The sequence below is a fragment of the Terrapene carolina genome, unplaced genomic scaffold, assembly GCF_002925995.2.
Source record: "Terrapene carolina triunguis isolate 2854851 unplaced genomic scaffold, T_m_triunguis-2.0 Scaffold189, whole genome shotgun sequence".
In the NCBI taxonomy this organism is placed as follows: domain Eukaryota; kingdom Metazoa; phylum Chordata; order Testudines; family Emydidae; genus Terrapene; species Terrapene triunguis.
This window is the reverse complement of record NW_020664540.1, coordinates 9,216,667-9,239,270: the sequence shown is the minus strand read 5'-3', so window position 1 is coordinate 9,239,270 and position 22,604 is coordinate 9,216,667. Positions and strand designations below refer to the sequence as shown.

Here is a 22,604-nt window from a genome sequence, read left to right as displayed (position 1 = left end):
CAGGAGCATGCAGAGCTGTGCAGACAAATTGGCGTAGGACATGCTGTAGCAGCGCTATACCTGATCTAAGACTACGTCTACACTACAGCTTATGTTGGCAGAACTTATGTCGCTCCGGGGTGTGAATAAACCCCTTCCCTCAAATATCATGAACAAACAATGGCTGCAGCCTCTCTTCTTCAAATGCCCTGGTTATTCTTAAGTGGATGATATTTTCAAAGGCGTTTAAGAGAATAGGCACCAAAATCACATTCAATTTCAATGGGATTCGGAGACCTAACTCCCTAATGCTTCTTTGAAAACCCCAGCCTAAAATTATAACCTCAGCTGTTAACATGCAAAAGCTGTTTAGCAGTAGCTCCTCATAATTGCTTTTTAATTTACTGTAACAAGGGTGACATTACTTTCACTCCAGTATCTTTGTATTAATTCCAGTAGAATCCACTAGGCCTTATTTACTTGTGGAGGTATAAAAGCCTCTATGATTTATCAAAACAACCTCAACTTCAGCACCATTTCTCTCTCCTCATTAAAGGCCAGACCCTGCACCTCTGAATTTAAGGGGAGTTTTACCACTGACTTTAATGGGAGCAGGATCGGGGTCTCAGGCTATGACAAATCAGTGTTGTCACTTTCTTTGAAGAGTTTTCAATGGAGAAACGCGTTTATTAGCTGTTTACTTTTAGAGTCCAGCTTGTTCATGATTTTGAGTTAGAAATGAATGCAGGAGAGCTCTGCAAAACATAACTTAAGTAACCCAAACCTTAAGTTTGAAAGAAGAAACTCTCAAAAGTATTAATCAGACTCTCAGCCATCATTTTAAATATAACTTCATCGCATTAAGCTAACCTGAATTCTCCATTCTCTGCCATGCAGTCGCACTAGCAATCCAACTAGGTGAACTTCATAGCAACAGTTCCAGATGGGTACAGGTAGGAACTAAATGTATCGCTTGCAGTGTAAGTTAGACCTAAGTTCTCTAAAATAAATAATGTCAGTAGCCTGTGACTTTTATCCCATTGAGGAAATTTCCTGGGTACAGTGCCTGAAACTTCTCCCGGCAGACGCCATTGCTTCTTTTGGAAAATGTTTCTTGTTATTGGGCATCTAGCATCCCAAAAGTTGGAAGACACACCATATAGAGCACTGATGCACTAGACAGTGCATAGTTAGACAGGGACCCAGGACAGGGACAAAGGGCATGAGAGAGCCGCTGTGAGCTATATTACTGTGCACATTCATCAAGGGTTGTGATGACCTCATGGTAACCATGAGAACAGAGCTTTAATGGTTTGTGTGGTCACCAAAACACTCGTATAGCTATATCCCCAGTTTGCCTGTGTTATCTTTTATATTTGAAGGACATCCCAAAATTGCCTCTGGAGGATATATTATTTTAGTCAAGTTATGTCTAAAATGTCCCCATGCCTTCAAACTCATGCATGTTTCTTCTTTGTGAAATATTGTTTTAAGAGAAAAAGACAGGAGTGGGGAGACAGAAAATGAACATTTTGACCGATAGGATTCCCGTGTATAAATACATTAGAGTCAGTTCTGCTATGACTAGGGGTATGTCTACACCCAGCCGCTAGTTCGGTGGCTGGCAATCAAAGTTCTGGGTTCGACTTATCGCGTCTTGTCTGGACGCGATAAGTCGAACCCGGAAGTGCTCGCCGTCGACTGCGGTACTCCAGCTAGACCAGAGGAGTACCGCGGAGTCGACGGGGGAGCCTGCCTGCCGCGTGTGGACCGAGGTAAGTTCGAACTAAGGTACTTCGAACTTCAGCTACGTTATTCACGTAGCTGAAGTTGCGTACCTTAGTTCGATTTGGGGGTTTAGTGTAGACCAAGCCTAGATGAGTTATTTAGACCCACAAGGCATCTCCCTGCTCAAATCTGAAAATCATCTACAATTTTTTTTCTTTTTGTTTTTCCAGTTCTTCCTCTACAAAATAAAACTGTTTGAGCAATTGTAACCCATGCACTTTATGCTGCAGCATTTGACTTTGTTCTTCCAGAGGGAGGAGACAAGAATCTTCTTAGTTGGATACTCAATGTCTGATGAGAACAGGGAAGGGTGTGGCAGTTACCGGATGTGCTCTGTAGCTGTTAAGTTTTCATTGTGGGCACCCCACCTGGCAGGTCATACCCTAGTCAGCCTCTGAGCGAAGCGTGCAATCAGAGTGCAAGGGGAGGTAAGGTTATAAATACAGGAGTTAAAGACAACCCTGTGGACTCAGTGGCTGATTGACACAGGACCAAGAAATGAGTCTGCTGCGGTCCCAATGCCTGTGGCTATAGGTCAGTGCTATTCCAACTTTCCTTACTAGGGAAGTGTCCACTAAAATACCAGTTGGTGTTTTATGGAGTTAAGCTGAGATGCAGGAAGAAGAGGAGTGTATCATTAGACAGAATATTGCATGAGCATTCTCACATCTGTCCCCGTTACACAGTAAACATGCAGTAGGGCAGCATTTTCTCTGGGATTTTAATAATACTGTGATCTTCGTAAAAATCCTGGGTTAGCCTGCAAACGTAAGGAATGGCCCACAATAGAGGAAGACCACGTACAAGCCTATGCACAGCTCAGCATATAGATGGCATCACAAGACACTTTCCCTCACATGTGAACACCATAACCATAGGATCCTTACAGTATGCATGTGGGGCAGTGGGGCTTATGGTTCACCATTCCCTGGGTAGCATTTTTGTGGATGAGAAATTAAGAAAAGAATTTTGATGCATGTATACAAACACTAATTAATTGTCCAGTGGCTGTAGTGACACTGGAAAGCTAGGGAAACCGAATGTAACAATGAAGGTCTTGTTAATTAACAGCCTTTATTGGACTAATATTTGACAACTGGGACTTATTACTAGAATGAAGCCTGAGCCACAGAGCAGCAGAGATCACTCACATGATGGGAAATTTCAGCTCAGTGGGTTTGGCTGAGCTCATTATAGACCAAGGTCCAGGTGTGAAGCTTGGATCCAGGTGTGAACTGTCCAAGTTTTGCAGTCTTTGGATCCAGGGTTTTGGTTTCACTCCATCTCTACTTCTTACCAAATGAATTTCTAACCCCCTGAAAAATGGATGCCTTGGGACTATCATGATAAGCACATTAGAAACAGAGTCAATGTCAGACAAACCTAGATGTAACAATAGTATTTAAAATCCCTCCTATGCTCCAGTAAAAACCATACACTAATTTAAAACTTCAGAAAATTATTTCCATTGTTTAACTATATATATTTTACAGGGTCAGATTCTCACCTTGGAGAAATGGGATGAACAGCCTGGCCCTAATGAAGTCATTAGAAGTTTTGCCATTGACTTCAATGGGGCCAGGATTTCAACCCTGGGGCACAGAGGGCACTGCTACAGATCCACTTGCATGTTTGTGCATGTTGGCAAAGTAGTGGATTCTCCACATGATGTAGGGTGATTAGACTCTGGCCAATAGTATCCAGCTATTTATGCACTGATTAGCAGAGGGTTCTCCCAGTATCAAAGCATATCCAAAGGCTACCTGCTCAGTGTTTTCTTTCATCACTTCGTTAAGACATCTTTCTATGCCAATATATCATTTCCCCACCTCTTCTCCCCCTCCCCCCGTTCATCTGTTTGTAATATAGAGGGATGCAACTTCTGGAGAACGGCTGGCACATCTCAGCTTCAGAAGACTGCTGCCATGAACTGCAGAGCCAACAGAGTCTCTTTGCTATTTTTATAAGTGCTGTTTTCCCCCATTCTCGTTGGAGCCCTCTGGATCCCATCATTTTCTCTCAGGTTACAACCCTTCATCCTTGAGGCCCATATCACAAGAGACCATCCTTCTCCCTGGGAGCAGGACGCCCTTGAGAATCCACCTGTGCCAGCTCTCAATGAGCCAGAGAGGTCACCCTTCTTGCTCTCCCAACCCTTGGGACAAGAGACCAGGAGTGGGAGTTGACCCTGGGTTTGTAGCCCGGCAATACTGTGCATTATCCCTATCCAAAAGGCCCCCGCTCCCTTTCAGAGCAATGGCTTTCAGTGTGTGGGTTATTCTGCAATCTTAGTCCCTTGGTGTTATGAGAAGACAGAGACAGACAGACATTCCTAGACCTTAACAGATGACAAACAGGAGTTTCGAGGTGAGTTAGGGTTTCCTGCATAACTCTAGATAACTCAGCATGCACAACATACAGCATACTGAGAGGAGACACAAGAGAACAGGCATGCAATTAATGAATGACAGATCTTGTAAGCCCCTACTCCCCTGAGTATTCCTTAATCCCAAGAATGGTCCCTCTGATGTCAATGGGATTATTTGGGAGAACGAGGATTGCTTATGTGATTAAGTGCGACAGGATTGGCCCCTCACATGGTAATACTTGATGCTTGACAATAATTAAGGAACCAGTCTTGCCACTGCTCCTCATGCGGAATTCTCATTGACGTCAATGGGATTTCTTCACACAAGGAAGGCTGCAGGATTAGGAATTACAACCATTGTTTTAAAAAAAACCCCATCTGTAGACAAGAAGGCCCACCCCATGCCTTATTTGCTAATAAAATAACAATGCTGCCTGCCCCTGGCAGATTTGTGTACAGGATTTTATTAATAGGAACCAGCCTGACCTGCAATGGAAATGAAGGAAAAGAGGCAGAATTCCTGATTGCACGAGGTGTGGCAATGTTAGTTTTAAGTAGAGATGAGCATGAACCAGGACCACAGATCCAGCCCCCTTCTTCATCCCTATCAAACTTTCAGACGCTTAGATATGGACCCTCTACCAGATTTCAAATGTCAGGGCTCAGGTCCATCTTTAATTGTAAGGAAAAATCAACATCAGATTGGCACGACATCCCATGCAACTAAAAAGGGCCCAACTTTGCTCTCATTGATGTCAAAGTTAACACCTCCCCTGGACTTCAACTGATCAGCCCCCAATGACTTCAGCCCTTGCATGCACAGCTAGCTAAGGTCCCCAGCATAGCCAGAATCACTCCTCTGTAGAGCATTTTCAAGAAGATTTATTTTAAAAGGCATTCTCATTCTGACAATGAAGTTGAAATATATTTTTTAAATTGATTAATTTTCAGACTGGACATAAAATGAGCAGGAGCCAGCAAATGCCATGCCGTTAAAATCTCACTTTTTATTTTTTGAAATCTCAGTGGTTTAGATAAAGCATGGTGGCCTTGTTAAAACTGGAAGCAATAAAACATCAAAGTAGTACACCTCTTACCGGGTCTGTCCTCTAAACGTGGGCTCTTAATCCTGCAGTCCCATTGGGATCGATGGGAATTTTGCTTGAGTAAGGGACTGAAGGATAGGATTGAGCCTATAACTTGGCATTTTGGGACTCTGAAAAAATAGCTGTTAGTGGTGATGCCTCATTTTGACTACAGGAGGTGCTGAAGGACACCTGGTGGGTTATGATTGTCCTTGTTTTTAGTGGCTTTCATCACAGCAGTTGACATTCTTGGTTTTATTGTCAATTTCTTAATCAAAGAATTTGATCATTCAAAAAAGGGAAATAGGAGAAGATTCTTTAGGAAGTTTACAAAAAAACTATGCTCCAGGAGTACAGGTGTTCTATGATTGGTTTCACTGCAGAACATAAAGGAGGTTGCCTCATGTCAATGAGAATCCACGAGCAACTCAGATACTCTACACGTCTGCTGTGTAGAGAGTTTTCTGAAGATAGTTTTAAGCTGGGTCTCTTTGGTGAGACTTAAGCTTCAGGTATCCTCTTTCCTCTCCACTCAGGACCATTGCCTGTTCTTTGTCCTATCTCCTGGATCTTAGCTCAGCAAGTTGATCCTGCTCTCAGCTAAGAAAACCACCACTGCTGTGTCTCTTGCAAAAATTCTGCACACCCACAGAACGTGCAACAGTAATTAGACCTACTCTACAGAGAAATATGTGCCTCGCCTGCTTTTCTAAAAGTTAGACTGAGATCTTGGGCCATGCTCAGAGATTGCATCTCCTGCACTCTGGTCCCTTACCTGATGTTCTTCCGGTTGTGCCTGGTGATGAATGACATATGAACACCGCAAAAGGTATAGAAGTTCAGTTAAGCATCAAAGGGACAAGTTCCAGCCTCAGATGTGCACATGCAGTTTTTGGTCCTGAGAATTTAGCTGCTTATTATCCAAAACCTCACCTGAATCTTTGTCTTGAAATCAGTTTGCAAATCTCATGAGAAGAGACTTTTAAACAAGTCAGATTAACAATAGTTAATACCTGCCCAGTAGATTAGTGCTTTTCATCCATGGTGCTCAAAGTTACTTACAACCACTAACTAATTCCAGCAACACTCCTACAAGGTGGGTTCTACTGTTACCATTTTAAAGCTAGGCAAACTGAGGGTTAGAGAATGTAAGTGACTCAGTCAAGATCCTCAATGGAGCCAGAGGCAACTATGTGAATTCAACCCAGGACTCCCGACTCCCAGTCCGAAGCTCTAACCTCTAGACTCTACTGCCTCTTTTTCCAGCACTCCGTGGTAATGGTCAGGTCAGAAATACCATAAGAAAAGCCTCTCTCATGACATTTCATTGTTAATGCTTCTGGTGCTGATTGAAATCAAGAGCAGACAAAGGCAACATTTGAGATAGAAAAGAAAGACGGTTAGACGAGCTTTTCCAAACTTCACGGTCAGGGTTTGGTCTGGTCAAAGGTGCGAACTATGTAAACTAGTTTGCTCACCCCTCATTCTGATGCCCATCCTCCTGTGCTCCCTTGCACACACAGAGCTCTCCCCTGAAAGGTTTGTGCAGGCTCGTCCCATTCTTCTCAATGACACTAACAGCTTAGGGCTCAGTTGTGCCTGACACACTCAGACCTGCCTTGCGAGAGGAGTGCAGAGGCACCACTTCAGGGAGGGACTGTGTAGTCCCTGCTAACACTCCTGGAGCACAGCACCCCCAAAGGAACGGGGAAGCCCCACCCACCTACACCTGTGCACCCCTTCCAGAGCTGCCAGGGGCATAGTGGGAGTGTGCCTGCTGAACTATCCCTTAGGATGGTGCAATGAGCTCCCTCCTTCCCACTTGACTAGTTCTGCTAGCTAGTGATGCACAGAGGTTGGTGTGGCCTGCAAGAAGGGGCTACAATCATGCCTGGACCCTGCTGAGGCAAGGGGGCACATAGTGGGGCAGTCACTTTGTGTCCTCCCCTCACTGCAAACGTGCGCAGGGGGGGGTCCAGGCACAGTCTGGCCTTTAACCTTGGAAGGTTTGCTCATGTGCTCCTTTCCTGTTCCCAAATAAAGCTGCCCACACCTAAGGCGAGGTCTACACTACCCGCCTGAATCGGCGGGTAGAAATCGATCTCTCGGGGATCGAATTATCGCGTCTCGTCGGGACGCGACAATCGATCCCCGAATCGACGCTCTTACTCCACCAGCGGAGGTGGGAGTAAGCGCCGTCGACTGGGAGCCGCGGAGGTCGATTTTGTCGCCGTCCTCACAGCGGGGTAAGCCGGCTCCGATACGTCGAATTCAGCTACACTATTCGTGTAGCTGAATTTGCGTATCTTAAATCGACCCCCCCCGTAGTGAAGACCTGCCCTAAGTAATGTTCCTAGCGTGGGCTGCTAAACCTGACCAACCTAGTAAGCCCCAAAGTGCTGCTCCTCCCCTTCCAGTACAGTGCTGCTGAAGTCTGTGCAAGTCTAGCACATGGACTACTTTGATAACACAAGCCATGAGGAGGCCAGACTGTGGCTGCTTATATGAGGTTATGTCTAGTCACTAGAGCTGGTTGAGATTTTTTTCACTGAAAAGGGGTTTTTGATGATAAAAAATGACTTTTTGAGAGATGCATTCTAAATGTCTCGATGTTTCATTGAAATGAAAAAGCTGGTTTTGATTAGAATCAAAGTGAAAGTGGTTTGTTTGTTTTCCTTCTCGTTCCCCTTTTTTCCTTCCCCCCACTTCTCCAGTGCGGGAAAAAAGGAAGAGAAAGAGAGGGGGAGAAAGACCCCAGATTTTCACTTTGCTTAAAAGCAAATGGAAAATTTGCACTTAATTCTCTTTCAATAAGAAAATTAAAAATTTCAGCACACATTTTTGAAAGAAAATTAACTTTTTCTTGAAACTGTGCATGGAAGAGGTTTCAGATTTTTTGACCGGTCCCATTATTCAGAATGACATACAAAGGCAGCTTGCAGGAACACCACAGTGAAGAGGAGAGGAAAAGCCCCTAGGATATCAGAACAGACGGGATGAGAGCTCGGACCAGGAATGGGGTTGTCAGCGTAACTCTTGAGAGTGCCAATGAGATGGATTTTGTGAACGGGTGACAGGGCACACATCATGTTGAAGGGGGAAACAAATTGAGGAGAGGTAATAGTGACCATATTTTTAATAAAACCTGGATTATCGAATAGCTAAAACCCTTTTTCTGAATTTGCATCTGATGCCAATAGAAGTCTGTGGTGAACCTGGGTATAATTTTCAAATGGGACCCTAAAATAATACCTTCACAAAGTTTTCTCATATAACAACATTTATGCACACAAATCAGGTCACTGTGCATCTAATCACCCAATTTGCAGGTGCAATGTTACAGGCAGGGTTGAAAGTCTGGCCTTTAATCTGTTTGCATGTTAATGGAGTATCAGGGTTGGTTGGTTTCAGTCTGCTTAACATGCAAACTTTTCAAACTTCATAAACAAACTTTATTTTGTGCTAACCCTCAAAAGGCATCAGCCCAGGTTAGGGACTAAATACATCCTTAATACTGATTTTAGTTAGCTTGGCCTTATAATTTCTGCAAAAAAAGAACACCTGAAATTGGAAGACTGTTCTTCCCTTGAACTACAATTTGACCACATTTGTTCAGTCTTTACAGGAAACCCTCTGAAAGAGAAAGGGGGGCTAGATTCTCAGTGGGTCAGAGTCATTGTAGCTCCATAGAACTCTTGGCATCTAAGCCAATACACATCAGCTGACAACCTGGCTCCAAGCATCTGTATCTATCAAGGTTCAACACAAGACATACAACAGATCCTCAGGGACAGATCCTCAGCTGGTGTAAACTAGCTTAGCTCATTTGGAGCCATACCAGGTTGCACCAGATGAGGATCTAATCCGTAATGTCTGTTGAAACGATCCACCTCTGAAAATGTGGAAAGCATCGGAAGTAACAATAGGCCGAAATTACTATTTTATGACAAGGTGGCTAATTAGAATGGTTTCAAAGCTAACAAGATTACACTTTAAATGCATACATGAATATTATTACCATTGAACACTGCTATCAGTACTGAAAACGGAGAACATAGCCATGGAGAAATGCTTGGTCTAGCTTTTCAGTCCCATTTTAAAGCCAGCTCCTACTTTAATTGAACAAGTAAGATAATACTCAGAAAACAGGTGCCAGTACAAGCCCTGTTCATAACATGCTTTCAATAAGATAGACTTCAAATAAACCTGCATTCCTTATTCACCCTTGGCAATCAGGTGCTACAGAGATGAATGCTATAGTTAGTATGTAGTGGCATTTGTATAAAGAATCCACAGGTTCTTTACTTGGAATCTTTCACATTTTTTTTAAATTGAGACTTGTAGGTCAACAGAGAAGCAGACTGAAACATATCACTCATGGATATCTAAAAATTGGATTGTAGAAGGGGAAATGAAAGCAGAGGTGACCGCTTGGCTAGAGTACTGCAGATAACTAGCTGTGCAATGCAAGGCATTTGGGGGTCTTTTCTAATATAAATGGTCAGGGCCGACGAGGGGGGGGGGGAAGCCGGTACAAATTACCGGGGCCTGGCGGTCCGGAAGGGGGCCCTGGGCCTGGCTTCCCTGGCTTCCACCCCCCGCCCCCCTCTCGGCTCTGTTTAGCCAGTCTGCCCTTGCTGGGGGGCCCCAACCCGCTCTCGGCGGCCCTGTAAATGGTACCTACCATAAGTATTCATTACAGAGTATCCTACAGCAGTGTTTCTCAACTAGGAGTACATCTACCTCTGGGGGTACACATAGGTCTTCCAGGGGGTACATCAACTCATCTAGATATTTGCCTAGTTTTACAACAAGCTACATAAAAAGCACTAGCAAAATCAGTACAAACTAAAATAAAAATGAGAAAGTAAGCAATTTTTCAGTAATAGTGTGCTGTGACACTTTTGTATTTTGATGTCTGATTTTGTAAGCAAGTGAGGTGAAACTTGGGGGTACGCAACACAAATCAGACTCCTGAAAGGGGTACAGTAGTCTGGAAAGATTGAGAACCACTGTCCTAGAGGATCATGCCACATCTTCATAGAAGGTCAGGATGCCTGATCTAGCAGCCCATATATCTGAAGCGGTAGATGCTGCCATCTTGTGTTTTTAAGTCACTCTCAGAAACACAGCTTCCAACAGTCATACTTCAGGAATGACCTCAGAGCAGTGCACCACGTGACTGTCTGGTGTTGTGACATCATTTCTGAAGTACTACCTTCTGCAGTCAGCTCTTCTGACTGTTAGTGTATGGAGGCCCGCAGTGGCTGGCATACACAGTGGTATATGTACCTCTGCATTATCATACATACTGGATAGCTCAACCCCAGTCTATTTCAGATACATCACCTTCTAACTGTGAAAGATGCAAACAAAATAACAGTCTGCTGTAATTCACCTTACTCTGCAATGATAATATTTTAAATGGGACATATGTCCAGCAGGGAAGAATGACTTTGGTTCTCCCTTAGGATTATATCATCACCTGTGATTGATACAATCATGTCATACTTCCAGGATAGAGGGATAAAAATACATTGCAATATATTTGAATATTACATACCAATATTGAATGTATTTCCATTACCACAAAGAATATTTACAAAAAGCATGTTAAGATGAGCAAAACCAAAGCACCAATTACTTTATCTGCTGCTTTTCAGAATAAACACCACCTAGCTTTTCACTAACCCACCCCAAAATAGTACTGATATATCACATTGCCTAGTCCTTAATTTTAGTTAATTGCATACCTGGTTTTCTAGTAAATTAAAAGTTGTGCTAACACCACTCAAATTTTCCATAACTTCAATCAAGATTCATTGTATTATTTGCAATGGCTTTTATCTTTGTCTGTTATGTACATAGACAGCCCTATGAAAGGAAAAAAGTTACCTGACATGAAGCAGTAATTAATGAAGATGGAAAATTTGTACAACTTCATTTTTTCAGAAAATAGATATTTGGGGGAGGGGGGGAGGGGAGGAGAGTGTCAACACAGTCTATTGTTGACCATTTGACGCCCCCCCCCCGGGTTTATTCTTCTTGTGGCTATTTTTGAGGGGGTTACAGTTCTGCAGCCGTGTGCATTTGGGTTTTATCAGTGGAATGTTACAGACATAGGCAATATCCTATGGCTATTTGAGCATCTTCCCTGTTTTCATCACAAACGTCCCTACACCCCCATTCCCCATGCATAAAATGCTACATCAAGGGAAAGGAAAAGATAAGTAAAGGATGGTAATCATTCATTCCAACTAGGTTCTCTCTCACCAACATGGGCCATATTGTGTCATTCAATTTTAAGCCAAACTGCCTACTGATTTCACAGGGGAGACTGCAAAAAGACAGATGGCACAATAATACTATTAATAATTTGTTAAGCAAAGATAGCATACCCTGTGCCCCTATATTTTGTACTTTATGTATATATTTTTTGTTTTTGGTAAAGATGGACAAAAAATCCAATCTGGCTTTAAGTCAAGATGAGCTTGACAACTTGACTCAGCAATTTTCTCTTTTCCACAAGAATAGGCAGCATTTTAATACCTAACCTTTTTTTAAAAGTAACCCATGGAATTTAGTATACAGAATTCATGTTATTATAATAAATCTTGGTGGTGAATCTTTCCCATGTAGATGGTTGAAAATGGTTCTTTATTAACACAATGGAAGCTGTGATCGGCTGGGGGCTTATATTAGCAGGTGCATCTGTTTACTTTGTAGCTGCCTGACTTTAGGATAAATCCCTCTGAATGTGGTGACGATTATGTGCATAAACAAGGTTTAAAATATATCAGAAACAGCGATCGGCTGGATCCAATTAACTTTCCCCGCTCCCCAAACACATTTAGAAGGCTTTCCAGATCACATTACAATTACCAGGGTTTATATTCTTTTGAGGAGGAGAAATTACATCTGAAAAGAAGCACGAGCCCTTTAAGCAGATGCTGTTAAAAAGTATAATTCACTCTTAGGGACCCACCAGAGATCATTAATAATATACACAATATGTTCAAAGTAAAAAAAAAAAAAATGTACCTTGCTGTCATAAAGATTACCATAGAATTAATAAAATAAAACAAAGCCTGCCACACACATACATAAAATCCATCTTTCCATCTATTTTTCTGTAATCTGCTCCCCAAGCAGTGTCACATAGACAGTCTTTTAACAAAACAAAGGATAGATGCTCGCTATTAAGTGTGAAGCTGAATAAAAATGGCTGAAAAGCTGTCAGGCGAGCTGGAAGGTAGCCAGCCACACCCAGTGCTGACATGGACCGTCTCAAAAATAAATTTGTTATAACAGAACGTCGCCTCTATTGTCCTTGTCAGTTACACAACAGATGATCAAAACAGCGCAATATTTTACAGCAGGTGGTTTAGGGGTGTGCTAGAAAAAATAATCACGGAATAATTTTAAAGGCTACCATACAGCAAACTGACAAATGTGTGGCAGTGCCACAGTATTCTCAGTATTATTACAGTTATTGCCGGGGCTACATTTTCTTTGTGTTGACAGTGGACACAGATCTCAAAATGGGTGTGTCCCATCCAAAAGGATGCACTGACGCTCCAAAACAGGACTGTCAGTAAACCTCAGGAGCCTAAACAGACACAAATTCACAATTACTGCCCTCTTCTAAAAGCACCACGGCTTATGAAATCATGCTGGGCACAGACTGACAATGATCCTCAAGGATGAGGAAAAGAGCTACATAATCAGGGATGGGTGGTATTGATAGGAGCTGCAGCGTGAGAGGAAAACGTCCTGCATTATATGTTTTTAAGACGTAACAGCCGGGGACTGGAGAAATAAAAGAAATTCATAGAGTATAATTAGAGTTGTTTTTTAAAATTACTTCAAAGAAAATCTTCCGGGGAAATAAAAAGCATGCAAAGGCCCACAGGTGAACAATGCAAAATGGATGGATGCTGCCTTTGCCTTCTCTCACATGCAGTCTTTCTAGGCATGCAACACTAGAATAGATATAATACCCTGACATTTCCAGTTGCTCCACAGACAGTCCATCTTGGTAGAATCAGCACTGGCTTGCATCGTGAGGGGTTAGGAATCGCGGCTCCTTTCCTGGATTCTCACTGAGGCATTCCAAAGCATGAATAGGTTAGTGGGTATCACGGCTGCTTCCTTGTACTGACTACAGACCGATGCTGTAAGCAGAACAGGGAGAGGGGGGAGGGCATATTGTACGCGCTGCGGTCTTCACTGCAGCAAATCAGCACTGTGATGTGGTTGCCCTAGGGAGCAGGCTCCTTTGAAAAGGGGATGCAGTTGCCTATCAAATCAAAAGCATTCGCTTGGCGGCTTAGCCCTGTTAAGCCATCGAAATGGTTAACTCAACCTGACAGCACAGAAACAAAAACAAATTGGGTGGGGTGGGGTGAGGTGGGGCTCAGCGTCCTATGTATTTACTCCCCCTGTGACTATTAATGTTCCAGAAATTTCTGGAGAACATTAAGAAATCCACTGTTTTCTTCAGATTGGTGGAGGGCCAAATCCCCCCTCATTTACACCGGTCCATCTGCATTAGTCCTGCTCCCTGTCACATCTGTGCAGGGCCAGAGAGGGCCTGGCTGCAGCTCAGGGCAGAAGCCAGCTCCCGAAATGCAGCCCAGTCTCTGTTTATTTTTATTTTTTTAAATGATCTGTGAACGGAGATTTGGCCAAATAGTCCAGAGACGCAAGGAAATGACAGAGTAAATAAACCCCCAAAACGTTGGCAGCTTTCCAAGTCTGGGTATAGGACAGAGCATGAATGAGCAGAGACTTGATTCCAGTTACCACGCCCAAGCCCCCCAGTCTGTGCATCACACAAAAAAGCAAGCGCAGATAGGAGAATGTGTCTGATAATGGGACTTTGGAGAGAGGGGGTTAGGAGCCGGCAGCGACATGGGGCTATGTTCCTAGGGAGATACACTAGACAGTTCTTAAACACACGCTATATTAAAGGTGGCCCCACCTGATGTACATGTGCTAGGAGCATCTTTACATTGAAAGAGGGAAAGCTCTCAGCATAAAGCATGGAAGCCATGAATTCTTGAATTCTAATCCCAGCTCGGACACTGATTTCCTCTTAGCCATGCCACTTAACTTCTTTGCCTCAGTTTCCCCAGCAGTAAAATGAAGGATAATGCTTCCCCATGTCCCTTGCAGAGACATGCCGAGGGTTAATTAATCTAGCATCCTAGAGCTGAACAGCACTGGCAATAAGCAGACTTAGAATTTACAAAGTGTTTGGCCTTTTCACAGCACAGTCCATATATTAATCAATCCCCAAACACCCCCTAATAAGTATTATTATCCCCATTTCACTGATGGGAAAACCGAGACATGGAAACCTATCATACAAGTCACGGTCAGCACTGGGATTAGTCTTTAGGAGTACCCAGCTCCCAGACTGATATTTAATCTTCTAGACCAATGGTCCCCAAACTGTGGGATGTGCCTTCCTAGGAGGGCGTGGAGGAACATTTGGAAAGGCATGGTGGGGCCCAGGCCAGACCACATGGGGGGCGGGGAGAGAATGCCACCCCGCCCTGCTCTGTCCAGCTCTGCTCTGGCCCTGGCCCCAGCCCCGGCTCTACTTCTGGCCCTAGCCCTGCCCCCAGCTCTGGCCTCAGCTCCCGCCCAGGCCCCAGCCCCGGTCCCAGCGTTGGCCCCCGGCCCCAACAATAGCCCCACTCCCAACTGTGACACCTGGTTCCAACCAAGGCTCCGGCTGTGGCTCCCGGGGGTGGGGGGCGATAGGGTTGCCAACTTTCTAGTAGCACAAAAACGACCACCCTAGCCCCGCCCCTTCTCTGACGCGCTGCCCATTCCCCCGAGGCCCCGCCCCTCACCTGCCCCTTCCCCGAGGCCACACCCCTGCTCACTACATTCCCCCTTCCTCGGTGGCTCGCTCTCCCCCACCCTCACTCACTTTCACTCGGCTGGGGCAGGGAGTTGGGGTGAGGAGGGGGGTCAGGGCTCTGGGGTGGGGCTGGGGATGAGGGGTTTGGGGTGCAAGAGCGGGCCCCAGGCTGGGGGGTGGGGCCGAGGGATTTGGAGTGTGGGAGGGGGCTGCGGGTTGAGGCAGGGGTTTGGGGTGCAGGAGAGGGTGAGGGCTCTGGAGTGGGGCTGGGGATGAGGGGGTTGGGGTGCAGGAGTTGCTCTCGATTTGCGGGGGAGGCTCAGGGCTGGGGAGAGGGTTGGGGCTTGGGGTTGGGGTGTGGGCTTACCTCAGGCGGCTCCCAGTCGGTGGTGCTGCGGCGCTAATGCAGGCTAGTCCCTACCTGTCCTGGCTGGCACCGCGCTGCACCCTGGAAGCAGCCCAGCTGGTCCAGGTCCTAGGCGGAGATGCAGCAGGTGGCTCTGTGCGCTGCTCTTGCCCGCAGGCACCGCCCCCCCGCAGCTCCCATTGGCCAGTTCCTAGCCAATGGGAGTGCGGAGCCTGTGCTCAGAGTGGGGGCAGTGCACAGAGCCTCGTGGCCTCCCTGCCTAGGACCCGGACCAGCTGGCTGCTTCCGGGGCGCAGCGCGGTGCCAGCCAGGACAGGTAGGGACTAGCCTGCCTTAGCGCCGCAGCACTGTAGACCAGACTTTTAGTGGCCCAGTCGCAGGGCCGACTCCAGGCACCAGCTTATCAAGCAGGTGCTTGGGGCAGCCGCTCTGGAGAGGGGCGGCATGTCCAGGTATTCGGCGGCAATTTGGCGGACGGTCCCTCACTCCGCCTGGGAGCGAAGGACCTCCTGCCGAATTGCCGCCGCAGATCGCGATCGCGGCTCTTTTGTTTTGTTTTGGCTGCTTCGGGTGGCCAAAACCCTGGAGCCGGCCCTGCCCAGTCGGCAGTGCTGACCAGAGCCGCCGGGGTCCCTTTTCGACCAGGTGTTCCGATCGAAAGCTGGACACCTGGTCACCCTAGGAGGGGACGTGGACAGCAGTAAGGGGGCATGAGGTAAAAAGTTTGGGGACCACTTTTCTAGACCATGCCATCACATTAAATATTGTTATTGATACATTCTAATTGCACATTGAACTCAGCGTCAGTGTAACAGCCACATAAATATCAAGGGCTAAATTCTCCAGTTTTCATCCTGGATACATTCAACTCCCACTGAAGCCAATGTATTGTAAAAAATCCTGGTGCTGCAGACACAGCTATGTACGTCGCGCACCCTGCCATAGGGAGCTGGGACTGGACTGCTTCAGAGAAACAGGCCTCTAGCGCTTAAGCTAACAGAGGTCCTTGACAGCTGGCAGCAGCAGGTCACTTATCTTCCTCTTGGACAACTTCTCCCACAGTCTAAGCCAATATCTGGGGAGAATCTTAATATGTAACACGTTGATCTTTACACCGTAAAATCTGCTAGTGCTACTATAGCCACAGGCCTGATGACCTCATTGTTTAGGTTTTTAAATCATTTTCAAAGGCCAGAAAGGCAGACCTGATCCCTCTCATGCAGGAGTCATTGTAGAAATGAGAGAGGGAACTAGTGGAGAAGATGATCTGAGGCAAGGGGGAAGTGAGGACTAAGGAATACATAAAATAAGGTCACCAGCAGGGACCTTCAGAGGTCATCCAGTCCAGCCCCCAGCCATGACCAAGTAAACCTGGATCATCCCTGACAGGTGTTTGTCCATGATGGGGATTCCATAACCTCCCTTGGAGGCCTATTGCAGAGTTTAACTATCCTTATTGTTAGAAAGTTTTTTCTAATATCTCACCTAAATCACCCTTGCTGCAGATTAAGCTCATTCCTTCTCATTCTCCCTTCAGTAGACATGGAGAACAACTGATCTCCATTCTCTTGCTAACAGCCCTTAACATATTTGAAGACTTATCAGGTCCCCTCTCAATCTTCTTTTCTCCAGACTAAACACGCCTGGTTGTTTTATCCTTTCATCTTAGGTCAGGTTTTCTAAGTCTTTTATCATTTTTGTTGCTCTCCCAGGGGCAGCTCCAGGCACCAGCGCACCAAGCGCGTGCCCGGGGCGGCAAGCGGCAGGGGGGCGGCCCGCAGTTCATTCCGAGGGCGGCAGTCAGGCAGCCTTCGGCGGCTTGCCTGCGGGAGGTCCACCGGTCCCGCGGCTTCGGCGGCAATTCGGCGGCGGGTACACTGAATCCGCGGGACCGGCGGACCTCCCGCAGGCATGCCGCCAAAGGCAGCCTGACTGCCGTGCTTGGGGCGGCAAAAAAGCTAGAGCCGCCCCTGTGCTCTCCTCTGGACTCTCTCCAATTTCTTCACACCTTTCCGAAAGTGCGGTGCCCAGAATTGGACACAGTACTCCAGCTGAGGCCTCATCAGTGCCGAGTAGAGCTGGACAATTACCTCCCGCGTCTGACATACGATATTCCTGTTCATACACCCCAGAATGATATTAGCCCTTTTCGCATCTGCATCATATTGGTGACTCATATTCAGTTTGTGACGCACTACAACTCCCACATCTTTTTCAGCAGTACTACCGCCTAGCCAGTTATTTCCCATTTGGTAGATGTGCATTTGATTTTTCCTTCCTAAATGAAGTACTCTGCACTTGTCTTTACTGAATTTATGTGACAGACCACAACAGCTCTGAAGCACCTGTTACAATCTAGCATGTCAAATCTCATGCACTCATGCCATTCATTTTTTATTTTTAGTGCTACCATTGAAAGGAGGTGGGAGTGTGACAAACTATATTTAAACATTTAAGGTCTTACACAGGGGTTCTCAAACTCGGGGTCGTGACCCCTCAGGGGGTCGCAAGGTTATTACATGGGGGTTGCGAGCTGTCAGCCTCCACTCCCAATCTCCACTTTGGCTCCAGCATTTATAATAGTGTTAAATATAAAAAAAATGTTTTTAATTTGTAAGGGGAGGTCACACTCATAGGTTTGCTGTGTGAAAGGGCTCACCAATACAAAAGTTAGAGAACCACTGTCTTACACTCTTAATGCACAGGAATTCAAAGATCAGGCTAAAACTGTCTTCAGGGGATTGGAGAGCAAGGGGGTGGGTAACAGGTGGTCCTTCTAGCCCTCCTTTCCGAGGAGTCAGGGGGAACTCACAGAACTCAGCCTCTCTTTGATCTCCTCTGCTGCTCCTGCTGGAGATTGCCCAAGCCAGGCTGAGCAGACCGGAGAATGGAACCAGACTGCAGAGCACCTGAGGATTTCATTGCTCCAAGACTGTCCCTGTTGTTGATTCTGAAAATATGTTCACCTTAGGATGCACACGCCGTTAATTCCCAATTGCCCAAGTACTATATAAATTGTGGTTTGTGACCAAAATATTATTTTTTGAAAAACCACCTTAATACAGTGCCACAAACATCCCCCAGTAATACCGACTACAATTTAAGCAAAACCCAACCAAACAAAAAATACCCATGCTTAAAAATGACCTTTTAGAGGTAAGGTGCATCATGATTCATAGATCATGACTGCTGAGCAAGCGGCTATGGCCCCAGGCCTGCACTGAACTCAATTGGGCTCCAGGTGGGCACAGGCATCCACCTATGTGGAGCTCACTGCAGGATCGGGACATTTGTTTGAATCCCTGTCACTTACAGAAGAGATCCAGGACTTTGTCTGTATTTGGGAAAATCTCTGGGGTCTTGTGACTCACCTATTAATATTTAAAGCCAGTTTTCTACTCAAACTGTTGGCTTTTGCTACATGGCATGAGGCACATCAGCACTTAATTCACCCCCATACTGTAAAGAAACCATCATTCCATTTTTTTCTTGCCAGCCTAACAAAGATCCACTTCACTGAGCATCCTATAGCCCCACTGTGCTTCTAAACTCCCAACTTAGCTAAGATTTTAGCCCATGGACTAGAACAGGTACTCATGGGTCTAATACATAAGACCAGTCAGGATTCACGCCTGGCTGTTCAATTACAGACAATTTTCCTTGGCTCTTTAATGTACCGTCTGCCCCACAAGGGTAATACAAATAAGGAATTTATTCCTGCCACTGACTAGAAAAATCATTTGATTCCCTCAAATGAGGCTATTTATTACAAGTGCTTGGAAACCTTATAATCAGGCGTTTCTTTTCTCAGATGGATGCAGTTGTTACATTATCATTTCTTCTTCAAGGCTTGATTCTATAGAGTGATACATTCCTGCCACTCCCATGGACACATCGATTTGCCTAATAGGACTGGGACCTTTTCCAAAGGGGCCTGCTTGAAGGCTGTTCCATGTTCCCCACTTTCTCACCGTGCTATTGCACTTCAGCCTCTTGCTGCTAAATTTAGATCATTTATGCCATTGTCAGGCATGGCAGTTGGCACTATGAAGAACGTTATTTCATTAATCAATCTCTCAGTGCACCAGTAATCAAGAGGAAGGACAGGTTTGTGGTTAAGGTGCTGGCCTGGGATAATTTCCTGATAATTTCCTGTTCTGCCAAAAACTTCCTGTGTGACCTTGGGCATCACTTAGCCCTTCAGTTCCCTCCCTTTCTCTGTCTTGTCTATTTAAATTGCAAGCTCGTTGGGATATCAGCTGCCTCTTATTATTACGGCACCTAGCACAAGGGGGCCACAATCTCTGCTCAGACTACTGGCCACTATGGTGATTTGAATGATAATAATGACACATAGGTGTTTTATACTCATCTTCCTCACAGCTGTCTGGAGATCATGCAAACTTTTAAAGACACCCTGGGGTTGCCTGTCAGTTGGCCAAACTCCTCTTTCCACTTGGACAGGGCTAAGTGCTGCATTGGCAGGGCGGAGAGAGGAAGAGAGTTAAGGAACCGCTTCCTTCCCCCAGCATACCCAACCATGGCAGGGGGGATACACTTTTAGCAAGTGCCGATGGCACACCAGGGCCCTGGGCACATTCCCCATTTGGCAGCAGTTGTTAAAGGAGCTTTTTTGGTGCAGTGGTGATGACTGCTACCGAGTGCATCCCTCCCACTCGGTCCCTGAGCCATCCTCCTCCTGTGCTGGCAGCTTAGCTGGCCTGGTGCAGAACCACTAACCCTCCTTCATCACCATTTTCCACTTGCAGAGCCATGAGGAGGAAGGACAAGACCATGCCCGGAGGCAGGAGCACCCTGGTTCATTTACTGTCCCCAAATTCCAATCCACATGCCTCGGGGAGTCCGGGTGGAGAACCCCATTTGCCTCCCAGTACGCCCAGCCCCCTGGATTCTCTCCCCCAACCTTCAGAGAGGCAGGAATTTACCCAGGAATAACTGCTGTGCTTGAATAGAAAGCCAATGACTTTATATCCCCCCCTAGTAGGCTGGGAAACAGCCACAATCAGCAAAAGGGATCAGCCAGGGACCGCTGGGGGAGCCCCAAATACAGCCCCAGCAATGACACAATACACTGAGCCCCCAACACTTCAACAACAAAAGAATCCTAACGTAACCAACAAACTGTCCAAATGACCCTCCAGGCCCAGCCTCTGAGTCTCCGGACAAGGCACCTGGTGCCCCTTGCGGTGGTCACATATGCTCAGGAGGGGTGTGAGCTCAGAGTGGTGAGTTCTTGTCTCTACTGCATTGCCAGGTGTTTGTCCCTGTGGTCATCGTGCTGGTCAGGCCTTCCTCTGCAGGGTCTGGACCACTCTTGCAGAAGTGTGCCTAGCCTGCTTTCTGGGCCTATCTCCCAGCCCTGGGTCCAGGCTGCATTTGGGTCTGCTCCTTCCATCAGCATGTGCTCTTCTCTCATCCAACGGGGCCAGAGGCAACCAGGTAGCCTGAACAAATCCCCTGTCCCCAGGCTGGCTTGAGCTCCCTCTTTGGAGTGGCATCCCCCTCTTCCAAGGGGAGGCAAGGAAGTCATGGGTGGGATTTCTTCCCAGTCTTCTAGCCAACCAGAGCTCTGGGGGTCGAGGAGTCAGCTCTTGCCCCACCACTCATGCTTAGTCAGCAACTACTGAGCATGGAGGATGTGCCACATGGGATCAGCACGTAAGCTGACACCTCTCTCTGCACTCCCTTGCCCAAGGGAGCCAGGACTCAAATGAGGAGGTGTTGGAAGGGCAGATCAAGTGTAGCTGCGACACTGCACTCATCCAAGCAGCCATGCGTTCAGAAAAAATGGTGCTCCTTCGAAGAGTAGGAGTACAGCAAGTCAGTGGCACATAGCTCCACATCCAGCCTTACAGGATGGAGAGTGGAACAGCTGCCTCTCCAACTGCACCTCCCTATGCCTCTATTGGATGAAGCCCAAATGTTAAAGCTCCTAGTGCTAGTATCTGTTCTGATATAAAGAGTAAGGGTAGTTTGACCATCATGTGCAGAAACAGAACTGTAACGGAGTCTAGTTAAAGAGTGCACAAGTACAAGGCGCACTGTGCTTGTTTATGGCAGGACAGAGAAATTAGACTGATGGGCTTGTGGTTAAGGCGTTGGGCTGGGAATCAGGAGATCAGGTGTCATTTTCCAGCTCTGTGACTTTGGGCAAGTTATGAGGGCTGGCATTTTCAAAGGTACCTCTGGAAATTAGGTGCTAACCTCCTACTGAAATTCAAGGGGATTGGGGCACCCGGCTGCTTTGAAAAACTCAGCCTTAATCTTTGTGTGTCAAGTTCCCGCCACGTCCATAACAGGGAATAAGAATGTTGGAATGTAGGTAGACAATTGCCAAAAGTGCCATAGCAGTTTCAGCTATTTCAGGCAAATGGCAACACAATACTCATATTAAACTGAATTTAAATAGCAGTAAAATGCCTTTTGTGCCATAATCCAATTATTGGCCTCTTTGGGAGAGAGACATTTAGAGACAGAAAATTCTCTCCATGAATCACAAAGGGAAAGAATGGGTATGAGCAATCATGCACTCTAGTTTGTTCTCATGCAGCTTGGGGTAGCAGGGAAGTCATAGCAGGCTGTATCTCAGAAATAGGGAAGCCTATCTGTTGGCTGCTAATATGGAAAATTATTTGGCCAGGCTTTCAGATTAGTGATGAGGGAAGGAGGGAGCTCAGAGGGAAGCTGTCTATCTATATCCTAAGATAATGCATCTCCTGGAAACAGAGAGGAGGATGAATATTATTATAATAACAGGGCTATGAGTAAACAAGGACAACAAAGGATAGAAAATATGAGAATACAGAGCATACACAAGTGTCCTTAAAGAGGGGCAGTCTAGGTGGAATAGCTCAGTGGTTTGAGCATTGGCCTGCTAAACCCAGGGTTGTGAGTTTAATCCTTGAGGGGGCCACCCAGGGATCTGGGGCAAAATCAGTACTTAGTCCTGCTAGTGAAGGCAGGGAGCTGGACTTGATGACCTTTCAAGGTCCCTTCCAGTTCTAGGAGATAGGATATCTCCATTAATTTTTTAATTTATTTATCAGTAAAAAAATTTGAGCACGCACCCCCTGCTGCGCTGGCTCTACCATTTTTGCCAAAGCAAAAAAAAAAAAAAAAAAA

At 46.0% G+C, this 22,604-nt stretch overlaps 1 protein-coding gene across 2 annotated transcripts in view; it reads right to left on the bottom strand.

Annotated features, from left to right (window-relative positions):
• Positions 1 to 22,604, bottom strand: part of RTN1 (reticulon 1) — a 194,392-nt gene that overhangs the window by 10,864 nt on the left and 160,924 nt on the right. Inside the window, exon 1 of one of the 2 annotated variants that reach the window (XM_026654322.2) lies at positions 13,221 to 13,363. The exons of the other annotated variant lie outside the window; for it this stretch is intronic. Coding sequence (XP_026510107.1) covers positions 13,221 to 13,281 — 61 coding nt within the window. The 5' untranslated portion in view covers positions 13,282 to 13,363. Of the gene's footprint in view, positions 1 to 13,220; positions 13,364 to 22,604 lie in introns of those variants that run through there. 2 annotated transcript variants of the gene reach the window in all.